Raw genomic sequence first — 15117 nt, 5'->3', positions numbered from 1 at the left:
CTCACCAGGTACTACCTGTGTCTGCAGCTGAGGGACGACATGCTGTCGGGGCGGCTGCCCTGCTCCTTCGTCACCCACGCCCTGCTGGGCTCGTACGCCGTGCAGGCCGAGCTGGGCGACTACGACCTCGACGAGCACGGCTCCGACTACGTCAGCGACTTCCACTTCGCGCCCAACCAAACCCGCGAGCTGGAGGAGCGGGTGATGGAGCTCCACCGCAACTACAAGTACGGCGGTCCACTCCCAGACGCTTGAACCCCACGACAATGACCACGACGTCTGTACCCTTGAACAAGAGATGCCCTAGCCTAGCCTAGCCTAGCCTACTAACCAGCTTATTAATCACATGAACGCCGTCGCTGTGTGATGGCCTGATAGTCTGGGGGTAAGGACGTAGCTGAAAGGTGTTGGTTTGATCCTCTACAGTCTTCCTTTTGCCATTCTTGAGCATGTTTTCTGAAACACTTACCTTATGCTTCATGTACGCTGCTGCTGTGCGATGGAGTCGTTGTCTAGACTCTAGTGTTTAGGGTGTAGCTGAGGAGGTTGTCCACAGTCCACCGCCATGTCCACAGCCAGGCAGTAAGCGTCTTAGAGCAAATTGTCTTTACTCCCATCTCACCAGTTGACCTAGGCAAGAAGTCCAACTCCTACCTGATTATTTGTGACGGGTGTCGGTTATATTTCCTGGTAGGTCATCTTAAATAAAATGATCTGCTTAATATAACTAAATAGTAATATTTCAGAAAGTTATTTGTTTTGCACTTTGTGTTATGTGGATTTTATTTTTGTTTTTGTGGCGAACTTTAGCATTTGCCTTTCCTGGATCATATTTATAAGAAACATAATAGTTAACCCACAGCCCTTTCCAAAGTGCACTTGATGTGTCATGTTCTCAAAGCATGATGTAATAAACAACATCCGGTACTTACGTACCGATTAAGTCATTTAAGCACATGCTTTTATCCACAGCAATCTCCTTCTGAGTAATCATAGCATTCCATCGGTGAGAAAGACACAGTGCCACACGACCAAGTTCAAACAAATACGAGTGCAGGATATAGCTGCAGGAATCCCACCAAATGGGCTGGTAATTGCCACACACGGCTATGTAAGATAAGCATATAGGCATGCTATCGCAGTGAGTGGCAGCTGTGGCGGATGGATGGAATGGAATCAAGCCATTCAATTCAGTCCTCATCATACATGTTAACTGTACATGTCTCCCACCTGGCTTGCTACAGGCATCTCGACAGGCGTCGGGCCCTATTTTGTTCAAGCCGAATACCTCCTTGTTTGGCTGATGGTGTATTATTTATGAGATTGCATCAATAAGGAGTGCTGACAGGTGGTATCTCATATCTCATTTCGGCGCCCAGTTGGATGTTTGCCAAGTCCTCGACACTCTTCTCTATAAATAGGCCTTCTTTGTTGGCAAACAGCCAAATCTGTGTCATAGACGTGTGGGTGGTCATAATAATTGTTGTTACTCTAATAATAATTACAGTAATATCAGTTATAACTGTAAGTCAGTAATTGGAAATCAGTGATATATCTTTTAAAAAAAACTGTTGGCAAAGTGTTACAATTAAAGCAAAACAAGGATTCATAGCAATACAAGCGGCTGGAACAGAAAATAGGTTAGTGAATCGGTCAAATAATTACGTAAAAATCAATATGAAATCTGAAAGCATAATGGAATAGTAGTCAGTAGGGGGCACGGGAGGGCTTTCAGAAACCCGTGGTGGAATTCATCAACTGTATTAGTGAGGTAACCCCTCCCGCTGGGGATCTGAACCTGGCTGCATATTATGCGATTTGGGGAGAGAAATCACGTAGGTTTTCATTTATCCTGTAACAACATTAGCTCTGGTGTTCCACAGGGGCATGACTCCAGCGGAGGCTGAAATCAACTTCCTGGAGAACGCTAAGAAGCTGTCCATGTACGGGGTGGATCTCCACCACGCCAAGGTGAGGACGTTGTCCTTGTTATTCCATTCAAACATGGCCCTTGTTTACAAATGATCACCCGACTTGTTCACTCAAGCGCGCTACTGTTGTTTACAAATGCTCATCTTCCTTGTTTACAAATGCTCACCTTTTCCGGTTACAAATGTCCACCCTTCTCGGTAGTCGATGGCGTCTAACTCCTCTGGTCTTCAGGCAGTCACTGTTCATGTTTACATGTATGTACCGTTCTTGTTGACCAATGCTCGCTGTGTCTTGGGTTGCTGCAGGATTCAGAAGGGATTGACATCATGCTTGGTGTCTGTGCAAACGGGCTGCTGATCTACCGAGATAGGCTGAGGATCAACCGCTTCGCCTGGCCCAAGATCCTTAAAATCTCCTATAAAAGGAGCAACTTCTACATCAAGATCAGGCCGGGAGAGGTAAACTATAAATCCGTCTGGTAATTATGGTGATAACCCCACATCGGGAAGAATGTTTGAACTAACTTACATTCCATAGCTGTTGGCTATCATCTCTGTAGCTACTTTGCTGTAACGACAATGTTGTTATTCAAAGGGGAGAGAGGCTATGGTGTTTGACCCCAAGAGGTTCAAACAAGGGGCGATTTCAGCCGTCCTTAAAATGTCCAGTGATCTTTTTTTCTACAATAAAGATAACCACTTTTAGTGGGCTTTTTTCAACCTCTAACGGATGGTTTTAATGAATTCAGAATGGAAATTGTCAAAAGAACATCTATAACACACGATGTACAGTATATGGGCCTATCAAGTCATCTTTGTCCTGGCTGTCAACCCTTTTCCCTAGCGAGGAACCTACGTGATAAACCATGGCGGATTTAGCTGAATGTAAATCTAATTTGGGCTAAGCCCCCCTAAAGGTCAAGTGCTAGCATCACCCCTGGTTTGACCCCAAATGTCCGCAGTCTACCTTGAGGCATACTCAAGCAAGATCCTTGAGCGCCACACCACTAATTCTGCTGCTTGTACGACACATATGACGTATTTCAATAAAGGTTTACTGCAAGTCAGTTAAATGACTAAAATATAAATAGTAGCATGTGTCCTTCATGTGTTGTGCTGCAGCAGCGTAGCCTCCGCGGCGTGGCTGATGAAGGAGCCCCTTACACAATTTGCCTGTGATGCCCCCCCGCCAAATAAAGAGCCCCTTTTTACGGAGCTATTGCAGCTGCAGCTAACATCAGAGTGCAGGGGGGAGGAGGATAAAGAGTATAAATACTAAATATAATAAGTATAGAGCCATGAGATGCTCTGTACGAAGAGGGGATTGGTAGTCTGTTTGGGGGCCAGATAGTCTTGCGGTTAAGGGGTTGGGCTTGCAGTGAACGGTTCTGGTTCCATCAGCAAAGATACCCTAACCCTCTACCGGCTCTTAAATTTCAACGTGAATTGCTTGGATACTACTAAATCAAAAGTGCATTTTAAATGGAAATAGGGAATTGCTCTGTTTGTCTGTCATCCTCAGCCAATCCCAGTCTGCCACAAACCGTTGGGTTTGGTCAACCGATCGAGCTCAAATGGAAGAGAGGGAAATAAAAAAAATGCATTTTATTTGCAGAACAGACTGCTGCGGGCAGTCGACCGGGGAAGAGAGGGGTAACTTCAACAGCACAGTTTTAATGTCCGCTGAGAAATCGTTCTTGAGTTGGCCACCTTAAGAATGCTTCTCAGAATACATAATCAGTCAATGGGAATGCAAAATGGGGAACAGCAGAAGGCGATTCTTCTAGCGTGGCGCTGTACATTGTTGCTGTTGTTCTGCCTTCTGTCGTGTTCTGAGACCTAACATAACGCCACAGTGGACGACACGACAGGACAAAAACACATACTGCTGTTCTATGCAGGTAAACTACATTTCTTTCTTTCTCTCTCTCTCTCCCTCTCTCTCTCCCTCTTTATCTTTCTCTGTATCTCTCGCTCAGTATGAACAGTTTGAAAGCACCATTGGTTTTAAGCTCCCAAACCACAGAGCTGCTAAGAAGCTGTGGAAGGTCTGCATTGAGCACCACACCTTCTTCAGGTAAACCTCCCCTCCATCACTTTCGTATCCGTGCGGTCTACTGTGCAGTGTATCCCTGTATCTCTCTGTGAAATATGGCTATAGGGCTTTTACATGCATCCTGGGGTATTGGTTGGTGATACTGTTTTGGCAACTTTGTGACTCGAGAGAGTTGTAGTATTTCAAATCTTAAAAATATGTGAATATACCCTAGCCTAGGCTTCTGAAGGATGTTGTTTTGCCACGCATGCATGGGAATTGTTGCGCAGTCATTTCACGATTCATTACTAATCAGTGACCAGAACACCGTTACTACCCGTTACATTCCTATGCTCCTGTACTTCCGGAATGGAGATGGTCATTGCGATGTGACGTCACGATGCACAAGCCCTATTCATGATAATCCTGATGCATCACATTCGGCGCATGAATGCACCGATGTGATGTGACCCAAAGTGACCAAAAGACTGACCCTTTCGTTGGGGTTTCCTTCAGGCTGGTGTCTCCAGAGCCCCCTCCCAAGGGCTTCCTGGTGATGGGCTCCAAGTTCCGCTACAGTGGTCGGACCCAGGCACAGACCCGGCAGGCCAGTGCCCTCATAGACCGCCCCGCCCCTCACTTCGATCGCTCCACCAGCAAGCGGTACCTGCTGTCACGGAGCCTGGACGGAGGTATGCAGCGTGGCCGTCATCATCGCCGTCTTCATCATCACGTGTTTTGTATATCGAATGACATAGATCCAGATAACAACTTTCTTTACCGTGTGCACCATGTTTTGCCATGAAATGTTATTCAACTTTAATCGTAAATAACCAAGCCTAAGTAGGTGTGCTCTATGTAGCACCTAAAGAGATGTTGCCATCAGAGCAGAGAGAAACGACATATCGAAACATTTAAAATACCTACAAATACATACAAATTTGCTAACAGATTTCATTGTTTGACACAACCTACGGCGCTGATTTGATTCCATACGTCTTTAACCCTTGACCCCCGCCTCCAGAGTTCTCCCGGCCGGTGTCGTCCATGTGTGAGAACCACGAGGGCCTGTCCCACCGCAGCGTCAGCGAGCACCGGCGCCTCCACAGCCCCTCGGTGGAGGAGCAGGAGACGGAGATGGAGCCCAGTCTGGACCAGGACCAGGACGAGGAGGAGCATGAGCCCGCCTCCCTGGAGCACGACCACGACACGGGCGGCGAGCACACGCCCAGCAGGAAGAGGGAGATCAAGGTAGTGGTGGTAGTGTTGACGGTGGTCCCTCTCTCTCTCTCTCTCTCTCTCTCTCTCTCTCTGAGTTTTTATGACTCTGAAGGGGTAGAGCTGGGTTGAAGCTCATTAGTCAACCTTCCTCAGAGGCTGAGGCCATTGCAGCGGTGTCCAGGGAAGTGCATGCAAGGCAAGGGTGCAAGGATCACCTCCTTAGACACAAACACTGACCCTTGTTGGCCACTGAACCTGTAGGACATGCACCTTGTAAGAGATTGCGGTGGCCTTGCAGTAAGCCAAGCCACCATCCACTATCTTTTCCATTTTCACTCCTGTTTTATTTTCCTGCTTGATGGGATCTTTTCACTTATTTATTTATTTGAAGCCACATAGTTTTCCACTATGCAAAGCGTCTTTGAGATACTTAATGAAAAGGCGCTGCACGAGTCGAATGAATCATTGTTATTACAAAAATTATTAATCATACTCACACTAACATCCTAATATTATCTCTCTTATATTTCTTGTGAAAATGTGGAAAACTATACTTTATTACTCTCTTGAATCTATGGGATCTGCTCACTAACACGCTAACAATCTATGATTTCTGTCCTTTCCCGTTCTGCTGGCTGGGAAGGATGAGGCTGACTCAACAGTTGACAATAAACAGGAGGTACTTGGTGTCTGGTGACCTTCGACTGTCTTTCTCTTTATCTGTTATCCGTCTGTTAGTCTGTCTATCTGTCTGTTATCTGTATGCTATCTGTCTGCCTGTGTGTTATCCCTCTGTCTATGTTTCTCTAGCCTATGGCAAGCTGTCTTGGCATTTCCGAATTTCTGTCCATCCTTGTCTGTCTCTCCTCTCCTCTCTTATTCTCTCTTCTCTCTTCTCTTCGCCTGTCTTTTCTACCCTTCTCGTTCATGTTGTGTTCTGTTTACACTCGTTACGATGCCTTATCATGGTATCTCGTCACATACAAGGCCGCAATGCAATGGCCACACACCACACCTCTTTGCATTACCGTGAGGTACAAAAATATTCCTTGGGATTGATTTTGCACTTCACAAATGAGGGCTGTCGAAATCACTGTTCCCTACACTTTACGTACTGATATACAAGCGCCTTGTCTGTCAGACTGAAACATTTTCAGAACAAACCGTTTGACCTTTATGTCATATCCTCTGCATAATTTTCAGACAATGATTACACTTTACTGCAGTGTCTCTGCATCACCTTAGTGTGTGTTTGTGTGTTTATTACTGTCCATAAACTGTTTGTCTGATTATCTGTCTGCCTTTTGATTCATCTGGCTCGTTGTCCGTCTATTGGTTGGTCCAACTCTCTGTCTTTTCCATCTGTCTATCCGTCCATCTTTCTGTCCATCCATCATCTCGCTGACCTCCTGTCTCTACCTCTCCCCATTCCTACTGATCTTCTCCTTTCATTTGTCTCCGTGCCATCTACTCCCCTCCTTGTCCTGTCCCAACTCAGCTGTCTCAGTTGGACCAGGAGGTCACCCCAAGACACAAACAGGAGGTACAGCTGACTGTCTCTCCTCCCAGTAGAGTAGTATGACACACCCAGCCACTCCATCTGCCTGCCATGTCCTCTGTGATCCACCTTTAGGAAGGCTTTCACCGCTGTGCACCCACAGCATCACGTTTGGTTGCGAGTGTGTTTCGATCGAGTCCCTGTGCGTTGCAGTTACCGTCAGTAACTATTCTTGACAGTTCGGCTGCCCCTATGCCTCACCCAATCAAGAGGAAAAGTGCATTAGAGTCACTTAAATCTTCTTCCTTCAAGGAGGTTTGCGACCATTTGAATTTACATTTAGCAGGCACTTTTAGTGACCTGCAACCATACATACACGTCTTCACACACCAACGGCGGAGTCAGCCATGCCGGGGATCAAACTAGCAACCTTCCGGTTACAAGTCAACCTGCTCTACCTCCTAAACTAAGCTGACCCACCTACCAAATTGAAGTGCACTGTACTTGCTAATACACGCCAAGGTACTGTTGACCAACTACTGCCTTTAGTTGGTCAACAGTACCACGTGAACGATTGAGTTTCAACTGCTGTGTTGAACAGCAGTTGGTCAGACTAAGCGAACACAACCATTTTGGATGCGTTCCCTTGTGCTTCCCCTGGACGCGGGAAACACAGGAGGGGGGCTGTACATTCAGGATGGCTCGCTTTAGGGCACCACTCAGTCATTAGACTTTAACAGCTGATATTCACCGGCTGGAAGATGCTAGGTGGTAATGTGCCGGCTGTTGGTGATGTACAATAATATGTCCCAATTTAAATTTTGTGAAGAATCCAATGCTGCATTTGATGCCAGATGATATAAGTATATTCTGAACTGATATGCTGCAACATTGTGCCAATGTTTTTTTACATTTAACACTTGTTTAGGAAAGCAAATAGAGTTTGAAGGTATATGCAAATACGTATGTATGTATATATATATATGTATATATACATATGTATACTGTATATATATATATATGTAAATAGATTAATATACAACTTTAATTGTATTCACATCTGTGATCATATACTCACTTACTTCTATTCCAAAATGTATAGTTAATTAACACAGTATGATATGCTACAGAAGTGTTGATTTCAGCAGAAACCATAAAAGTCAGCTTATATAAAGTAACTGACAGAAGGATTAGTATTTAATCAATTCCTCCACGTGAGGCAGCCTCTGTAAATGTCTGCGTGATCAGTTTAAGTTGTGTGTTGTTGTGTGTGGCATCTCCTCCCATAACCTGTTCAGTTCCCAGATCATCTTATTTCTCACGCCCATCCAGTCATGCATACTCAAGGTGGTGTTTGTGATGTGGTTGGAAAGACATGTCAGAACTCATGGCCTATTTCTCCCTCCTTGTCTCTATCTCTCTCTCTCTCGCTCCGGTTTCTCCCTCTGTGACTCACTCTCTTTTGCTTTCTCCTTCTGTCTCTCTGTCTCTGTCACTCTCTCTCTCTCTCTCTCTCTCTCTCTCTCTCTCTCTCTCTCTCTCTCTCTCTCTCTCTCTCTGTGTCTCTCTCTCTCTCTCTGTCTCTCCCTGTTTCTCCCTCTCTTATGCTTTCTCTCTCTCTCTCTCTCTCTCTCTCTCTCTCTCTCTCTCTCTCTCTCTCTCTCTCTCTCTCTCTCTCTCTCTCTCTCTCTCTCTCTCTCTCTCTCTCTCTCTCTCTCTCTCTCTCCTTTTCATTCTCACTCTCTCTCTCCTCCTGTTATTCCATATCATCCTGTTTCTCTCTCCCTCTCCTTCTCTCCCTCTCTCCCTCCTCCCCTCTCACTCTCTGTCTCTCTCGCTCTCTCTCAACGTCTCTCAACGTCTCTCTCCCTCCCCTTCCATGTAGTTCCTGGACAAGTCGGAGGACATGTTGTTGAAGCACCAGGCCAGCATCAACGAGCTGAAGCGGGCCCTGAGAGAGCCAAACAGCAAGCTGATGGCCCGGGAGAAGCGGCTCTCCGAGACCTCCTCGCACGGAGGCACGCCGGAGCGCAAGGCAGTGAGTAGCCGGACACATCCCCCGGTCCACGTCGCCCCAAAGGAAGCAGCCCACTGATATGTACACAATACATTCATGACGCATTAAGTCCATTACACATTATTGTAGATGTTGGACTGCGGTTATATAGTGCTTTTCTCCAAAGCTCTTTGCAATTTTGACATTCACCCATTTATGCACACTCACACACTGACGGCAGAGTCAGACATGCAAGGCGATAGCCAGCTCGTCGGGAGCAGTTAGGCTAGGGTGCCTTACTCAGGACTAGCAACCTCGCGGTTACCAAACAACTTGCTCTACCTCCTGAACTACTGCCGCCAAACTTGAGGGATGTGGCAGTGAAACAAAAAAGCAGGATAGCATGGTTGTTAGGGTGTTTGTCTCCCTAACCAAAGGCATCCTAGGTTGGATCTCCGATGTCTCCCAATGTCTGCTACCTGTAGACATCCGTGATAAAAAAAGATTCTCTGTTTGATGCTTTGGATAAAATAATTCGGCTAGAACGAAAAGATGAATATACCAGAAGAACATAAATGTTAGATTTTTCCCAAATACAGTGTGTATGTGGGGATTAGGGGGGCGGGGGGGTAGCAAGTCTGTCATGTTTACTCATGTTTAGACCAAGATCAACGGAAAGAGTTCAATATTTTGGGATGGACAGATACCACAGGAGGCTACACTGTGTTCTCACACTCTAAACCACCATCAAAAACAGACGTTTTTCATACCCTCGTGACCCTGCCTAGTGCAAATGGGTTGTTAAATACTCTGCAAGCTTAGCAGACATCTATAGCTACCACATTGCGATAACACCCAGGTTTCTGGGGAGGGTAGAATCATCAAAAATCATCAAAAGAATCATTTTGAATCCACTTTGGACTGCTTGTGGAGAGGGTCGATGGCAGAGTAACGTCTCGGGATAACGATTGGTCGGCAGAAGGAATACGGGGCTGAGTGTCTGCTTGATTGCAATGGTGAGTTATGCCAGGTGCATGACTTGAGTTTCTACGTTAATATTTGTAGAATTTTGCGAGGTAGAATCTGTTGAACAAACCGATCTCCAAGCCCTGAAAAATCCATAACATTTCGGCGCAGCTGCCTAAATGGTGGCAATTAGTGTACTTTTATTCTGTGGTTTATGACCGTGGACAGATTCTTTAGGGCAAGTATTTTGACGGCTTATTTTCCGGGCTCACTGTCTGGGACTGTAATGGGCTTATCGACTTGGTTTATTCGCTGAGTCAAGGATAAGAGCGGTGTCAGAGCGGTGACTTATTTCCGAAAACTTTGAGGTGACATGAGACGAGGACACAAGACACAGAAAAGTGACATATAGATGTGACTCAGGTGTTTGTAGAAAAATGGAGCCTAATAATAAAATAACAAATGATATGACCTTATTTGCTTTCGTACTAGTTAATTGTATATACTAAATGTACAAAGGCCTTTGTACAAATTAGCCCTGCACCAAGACATAGCTCCCTTTCTCTCTACAATTGAAAAGTGGTAAGTTAGTTAATATTTGCATTGCCAATTTAAAAACAATGTCTGATGTGCAAATCTCCTGTCTTCTGTACTGTGTAGATTCCTTTGGTTGTTTTGTATCCTTGCAGACACCCCCCCTTCCCACATAGTGGATTGCAAATCCCTCTGAATGCTTGCTTATATAAGTCCTGCAATCCCTTGCTTTTACTGCCCTCGATGTTAAAGATTCCCTTTGAGAAATCATCCATTGCCTCTCTGAAGATACTTGGTCCCAGTGTTTCTTCCCATGATCTTGTCCCATTAAATCAAATAAGTTGCAGCCAAGAAGTGTTAAAAAATACATTTAAATGTCAACAGTGGTCTCATCGATATTGGATGCCTCACCAACATTACACTCTCTTCACCGCCTCCGAGAGTAAACAAGGCCCTTTTCTTTTTACTTGCTTTGATATTTTTTCAGCTAAACTGGATATTCGTGTTCAAGACCTTTGAACACAGACTTTCAGTAGCAGGCGGACAGAGATGCACAGCAGTTATTTTGTTGATGCCAGGCAGCAGTGTGCTCACCAAAACTGCAGACGCAGTCGGTGTCAATAAAGTTGATGTAATACCCACTCAAACAGCTCCCCCATGCACTCGGGCAATTGGCAAAGGCTGCAAAGACAGAGTTGCAAACTACATTATCTATTAATTTGGGCATTCAAGCGTATTCAAATCTTTGTTTGTTGTTCCTAATTACTCAGCACCAATAGGCCTTTTGAGTTCCTCCTGCTTTTGTTTCTTTATGTTTGATGATGCATAAAAAAAACGACAAACAATGGAACTCTCAGGCGGTCGCCTGCTGCCACCGGTGTTGTTGTAGAGTTGGCGATGGAAGACTCTCATCCACTGTCTGCTTTAGTCAGTTCAGTTGCTGTGAGATGACAGACACGTTCTGCTTCACAAGGTGCTAGCTGTCATGTTATTTGGGGGGGAGAACAGACGAAAAGAAGGGGTGATGCAACTCAGTTGTTTGATTTGTGTTTGCGTTTTCGTTTGTAGTTATTTGGGAGATGTATATTACCATTTCAAAAGAGAGCCCTTTCAGTATTCTGTATTTTTTCTGCTGTGTTTCACTGTATTCATGTGTTGTACATTTTTCTGTGAATGACTCAAAAATGTCATTATCTTTTCGCCCCAGCTTTGTCTTTTCCTCCCCTAACTGCCTTGCATGAAACAGTAATATGATGCCTCTCCACTAATGTTAACTCTTTTAGCGACCTATGTCTCCTCTGCCTTCTCCTTTTAACAAATATCTCTCTTATCCTATTCTATCCTCTGCGTGCTGACACTCAGCCGGTCGGCCAAGCTGGAGGAAAGGCTCCTGCAGACTTACCGTCTGACGAGGGTTTCGTCCTGAGGACACTGGTCACTTCACCTGAGGTTGCACCTTTTCCTTTCTCCTTCTCTCCCGCTTGATACAGAACTCCTCCACATTTGTGATGTCCAGCACACATTATGTCCCAGTATTGTAATCCTACAGTGATATGCAATCCATCCCAAACTCTCTATCACCCAAGAGGGGGATTGCATATTTGACAAAATGTTTTTTTTCTACATTATCTATGTTACCCTTAAACCCTTAAGCATGTCCGTGTAACATCCTCCGTACCTTTTAGCATGCACGTGTACTTGTTGGCTGCGGCGTATTGTGGACATGTGTTTGTTTGTGGTAAAAGTGCTCGGCGAGGTCTAACTATGTCTAATCCATACATGTAGGGCACTGAGGAGTGGGTTTTGGTTGAAAAGCAAGACGCTTATCAGGAAGACCCTGAGTGGAGCGCTGAGGGAAACGAGAAAGCTCCCACCTCACCTTCACTAACCGTCGACTCCGGGCGGGGGGCACACAGCGAACAAACGGAGCAAGAGCCAGAATTCAGCGACATAGAGACAGGCTGGGACGGGACGCAAGACGACAGCTCCGGGCTGAACAGCAGCATTCAAGAAGAGATTGCATCCCTGCCATCGTTGCCGAGACCGAGCGGCGGCGACACGACGGCTCCTGAGCCGCGCCAGTCGAGCAGGGGGGACATCCCGCCGCGTTTGTCGCAGGAACCCGAGGCGTCTCGGGACGAAGCTCCAGGCGAAACCTCTCTGGGTGCTTCCCGCCCTGAGGCTGATGCCGGCTCAGCCCCGGGCGCAGGCGAAGGCGAGGGGAAGGGGCGCGGCTCGCCTCCTCCAGAGGAGGGAACTAGGAGCAGGCCTCAGAGCCTGAACCTGGGGACCCCCGGAGAGCTGGTGTACGACAAGGAGGGGGAAGGCTCTGACGGGGAGAACAGCTCGGGGGAGTCTGACGGTGAACACAAATGGGAAACAAAATTAGAACGGGTCATACGCCCTGATGTGTATCCGCCGGCCGCGACGAAAGAGGATGAGAAAGCGGGAACCAATCAATCGGTCGGCATGTTCGGAGACGGCATACAAGTGGTGGACGTATCGTCGGCGGACGGCCAGAGTGACCTCCCAGCAAGTGGAACGGGTGATTTAGTAGACAGAGCAGGTCAGGCTGAAGACAGAGATATGGACTTGGCCTCGGTCAACGGACCCGGGAGGGTGGGATATGATTCACTCGCCGAGGCGAAGGACGCTGCCGTCCGGAACACCTCGTCGCGGGGCAAGAGCCTAATCGACAGCAAGGAGCTGGCAGAGGTGAAGCTGCGCCAGGTCAGGATCCACGAGCGGAAGATCAGCAGCTCCGGGGGAGAGGATATGGAGGGGCTCCTCGGGGACAAGGTTCAGAGGAGGTCCCTCCATCGGCTGTCGGGAAGCCAGCAGCAGCAGTCGGAAATCACCAGGATCGTTCCCCTGAAGCCGGAGAGGTCTAAGAGTGTGGCGGGTAAGGACGAGGGCGACAGGGTGGGTCCGGGGGAGTCCCTGCGGGTCGCCAGAACAGAGTACCGCTGGTCCGTCGGAGCGCCCGAAGGGTCCTCGGACCTCCACTGGGCCGACTCCTCCGCCTTCCAGTCTGCCGCCTTTGGCGAAGACCTCGAGGGCGGGGTCAAATCGGAGACGTACTCGGGGCGGTTTGACGAGAGCTGCCACGCGGCGAGAGTGGAGCCCGCGGGTAGCCACCTGTTCAACATAAAGGGCTCAGTGTTTGGCAAAATGGCGCCGCCGGCCCCGCCGGTGAAAACGAAGAAGGCAAAGGAGTCCGGGCTGATTCTGCGCAACAGCCGCAACGCCACCAGGGAGCCGTGCCTGGACGCGGCCAAGAAGCGACACTCGGTAACTCTCGCCCGGCGTCATTGGAAATCAGAGCATGGCATGAGCGTTCCGACCGACGCGCACCCTCCATTTTCCTGCCTTGGTTTCTTTATTTTGCATCCGTTTTCAGTGACTTTGAAACTCATGCTACTCACGTCACTTTTGTGTATCAGGCTGAATGGGGTCGGGAGGTGAGGAGGATGGGGCATTTGGGAAGAGATGGGAGCATTTGCCTCTTAATGCACAGTGTAGTGAATTCTGTCTTTTGTTGATACTCCATTTGAATGTGTTGTACTCATCCGCCACATGTACCACAACATCTGGCTGATCCGTAAAGCCCTAGAATTGGCTGTGAAAACAGGCTGTTAACAGATGCATACAGGATGAACAGAGATGTCGCATTTCAGTGGTTGGTTTGTTGTTTGGTTTCATTCCCATACATCTATATTCGATATACAGCCCCGAGCCCCGTGGTCCTCTTCTGATGCACATTTCAAAATATATACATAATTTTTCTTCATATTAATTGGATTTTAATCCAAAAGCAAAAAAAAAAATCAAAAACTACCTGGAAAAGTTGGACAAAATAGTAGAGGTAATTATGTTAAATGCAATTAATTTATGTTTAAAATGACCATCGCTTCACATAAGCAGCAAACCTGAGAGATCAAAAACCAATGAGTCCATAAAAAAAAAGATCAATCTCATTCTCCTTGCCTCATGGGGCCGGGGTGCTGTCAGGCCTGGCACCCCGCTCGGCTCGTGGCTTGGCTTCCGCCGGCCGCTAAAGGCACGCGGGGGCCGAGCCGCCTGGCGGCACCACCCGGACCAGACTGCCTGTGCGTCGCATGCTGCTTGCTCTCCGCTGTTGCCATCATTAGAGGCCTACGCAGCTTTGCCTCCCCCGGTGGAACAGTGAAGGGAATGGATCCATTCGACAGCTTTCATCATCTCGCCCCTGCCTTTTCATCTGTTGTCACAGCCTGGGGAGGGTGGAATGGTTGAAATGAAAGCAGGCCATGAGAGGTGTTGGGTTTAGTGATGTCGCAAGTGAGTGACCAGCCTGTGAGCACCCCGAAAAAAGAAGCACCTGGGGATCTGCCAGTCATGTTGAAGCAACCCACTTTTATTTACAGTCAATTTGATTGAGCATGCTCTGAAAAGCGCCTTGATAATGCCTTGTACTTACAGATCTAGCAGTAAAGCATAGGTTGTTCTGCCCCTTTGAACTTGACTTCTTTGGGATGACAAGGTTCATTAAGTTTGACACACTTATGACAGTTATTTGCTCAACAGGTGCCTTGGAAGCCTTTTCATGATGCACAATGGTGTCCTTTCAATTTCCAAAACAGGGAAAACTTAGCTGTAGATCGATTTTGCTTTCATTTGTTGCAACAACCAGACCTCTATAGTTAACTGGAGTGGTTAACTATAGCTTGACATTTATGCTTGAATCTTAAATGAAAGGGAACCACATTCAATTTGGATCCAGTTTGATCCTTTCAGTACATTTAGTATATTGCCAGATCATTTGGAGAATGAATGGGCTTTCAAACCGGATCAACCGAACCAACAGACTGTGTTCCAATTGATAGAATTCAATGGCAGACAGCTTTGCCAGCAAGCACCTGTTGGCAAAAAACAGGTGTTTCGGATTGTGATTTTG

General features: G+C 47.0%; 1 protein-coding gene across 1 annotated transcript in view; it reads left to right on the top strand.

Moving 5' to 3' along the window:
* The window catches only part of LOC132471013 (band 4.1-like protein 1), a 71762-nt gene that overhangs the window by 46359 nt on the left and 10286 nt on the right, over window positions 1–15117 (top strand). Inside the window, exons 8-18 of the mRNA XM_060069975.1 lie at window positions 9–227; window positions 1884–1971; window positions 2238–2390; window positions 3911–4008; window positions 4483–4658; window positions 4991–5217; window positions 5831–5866; window positions 6686–6730; window positions 8571–8723; window positions 11544–11630; window positions 11967–13472. Coding sequence (XP_059925958.1) covers window positions 9–227; window positions 1884–1971; window positions 2238–2390; window positions 3911–4008; window positions 4483–4658; window positions 4991–5217; window positions 5831–5866; window positions 6686–6730; window positions 8571–8723; window positions 11544–11630; window positions 11967–13472 — 2788 coding nt within the window. The remainder of the gene's footprint in view (window positions 1–8; window positions 228–1883; window positions 1972–2237; window positions 2391–3910; window positions 4009–4482; window positions 4659–4990; window positions 5218–5830; window positions 5867–6685; window positions 6731–8570; window positions 8724–11543; window positions 11631–11966; window positions 13473–15117) is intronic.

Source organism: Gadus macrocephalus, chromosome 13, assembly GCF_031168955.1.
Source record: "Gadus macrocephalus chromosome 13, ASM3116895v1".
In the NCBI taxonomy this organism is placed as follows: domain Eukaryota; kingdom Metazoa; phylum Chordata; class Actinopteri; order Gadiformes; family Gadidae; genus Gadus; species Gadus macrocephalus.
Note: the sequence above shows the minus strand (reverse complement) of the source record. Positions and strands in the feature narration are given on the sequence as shown.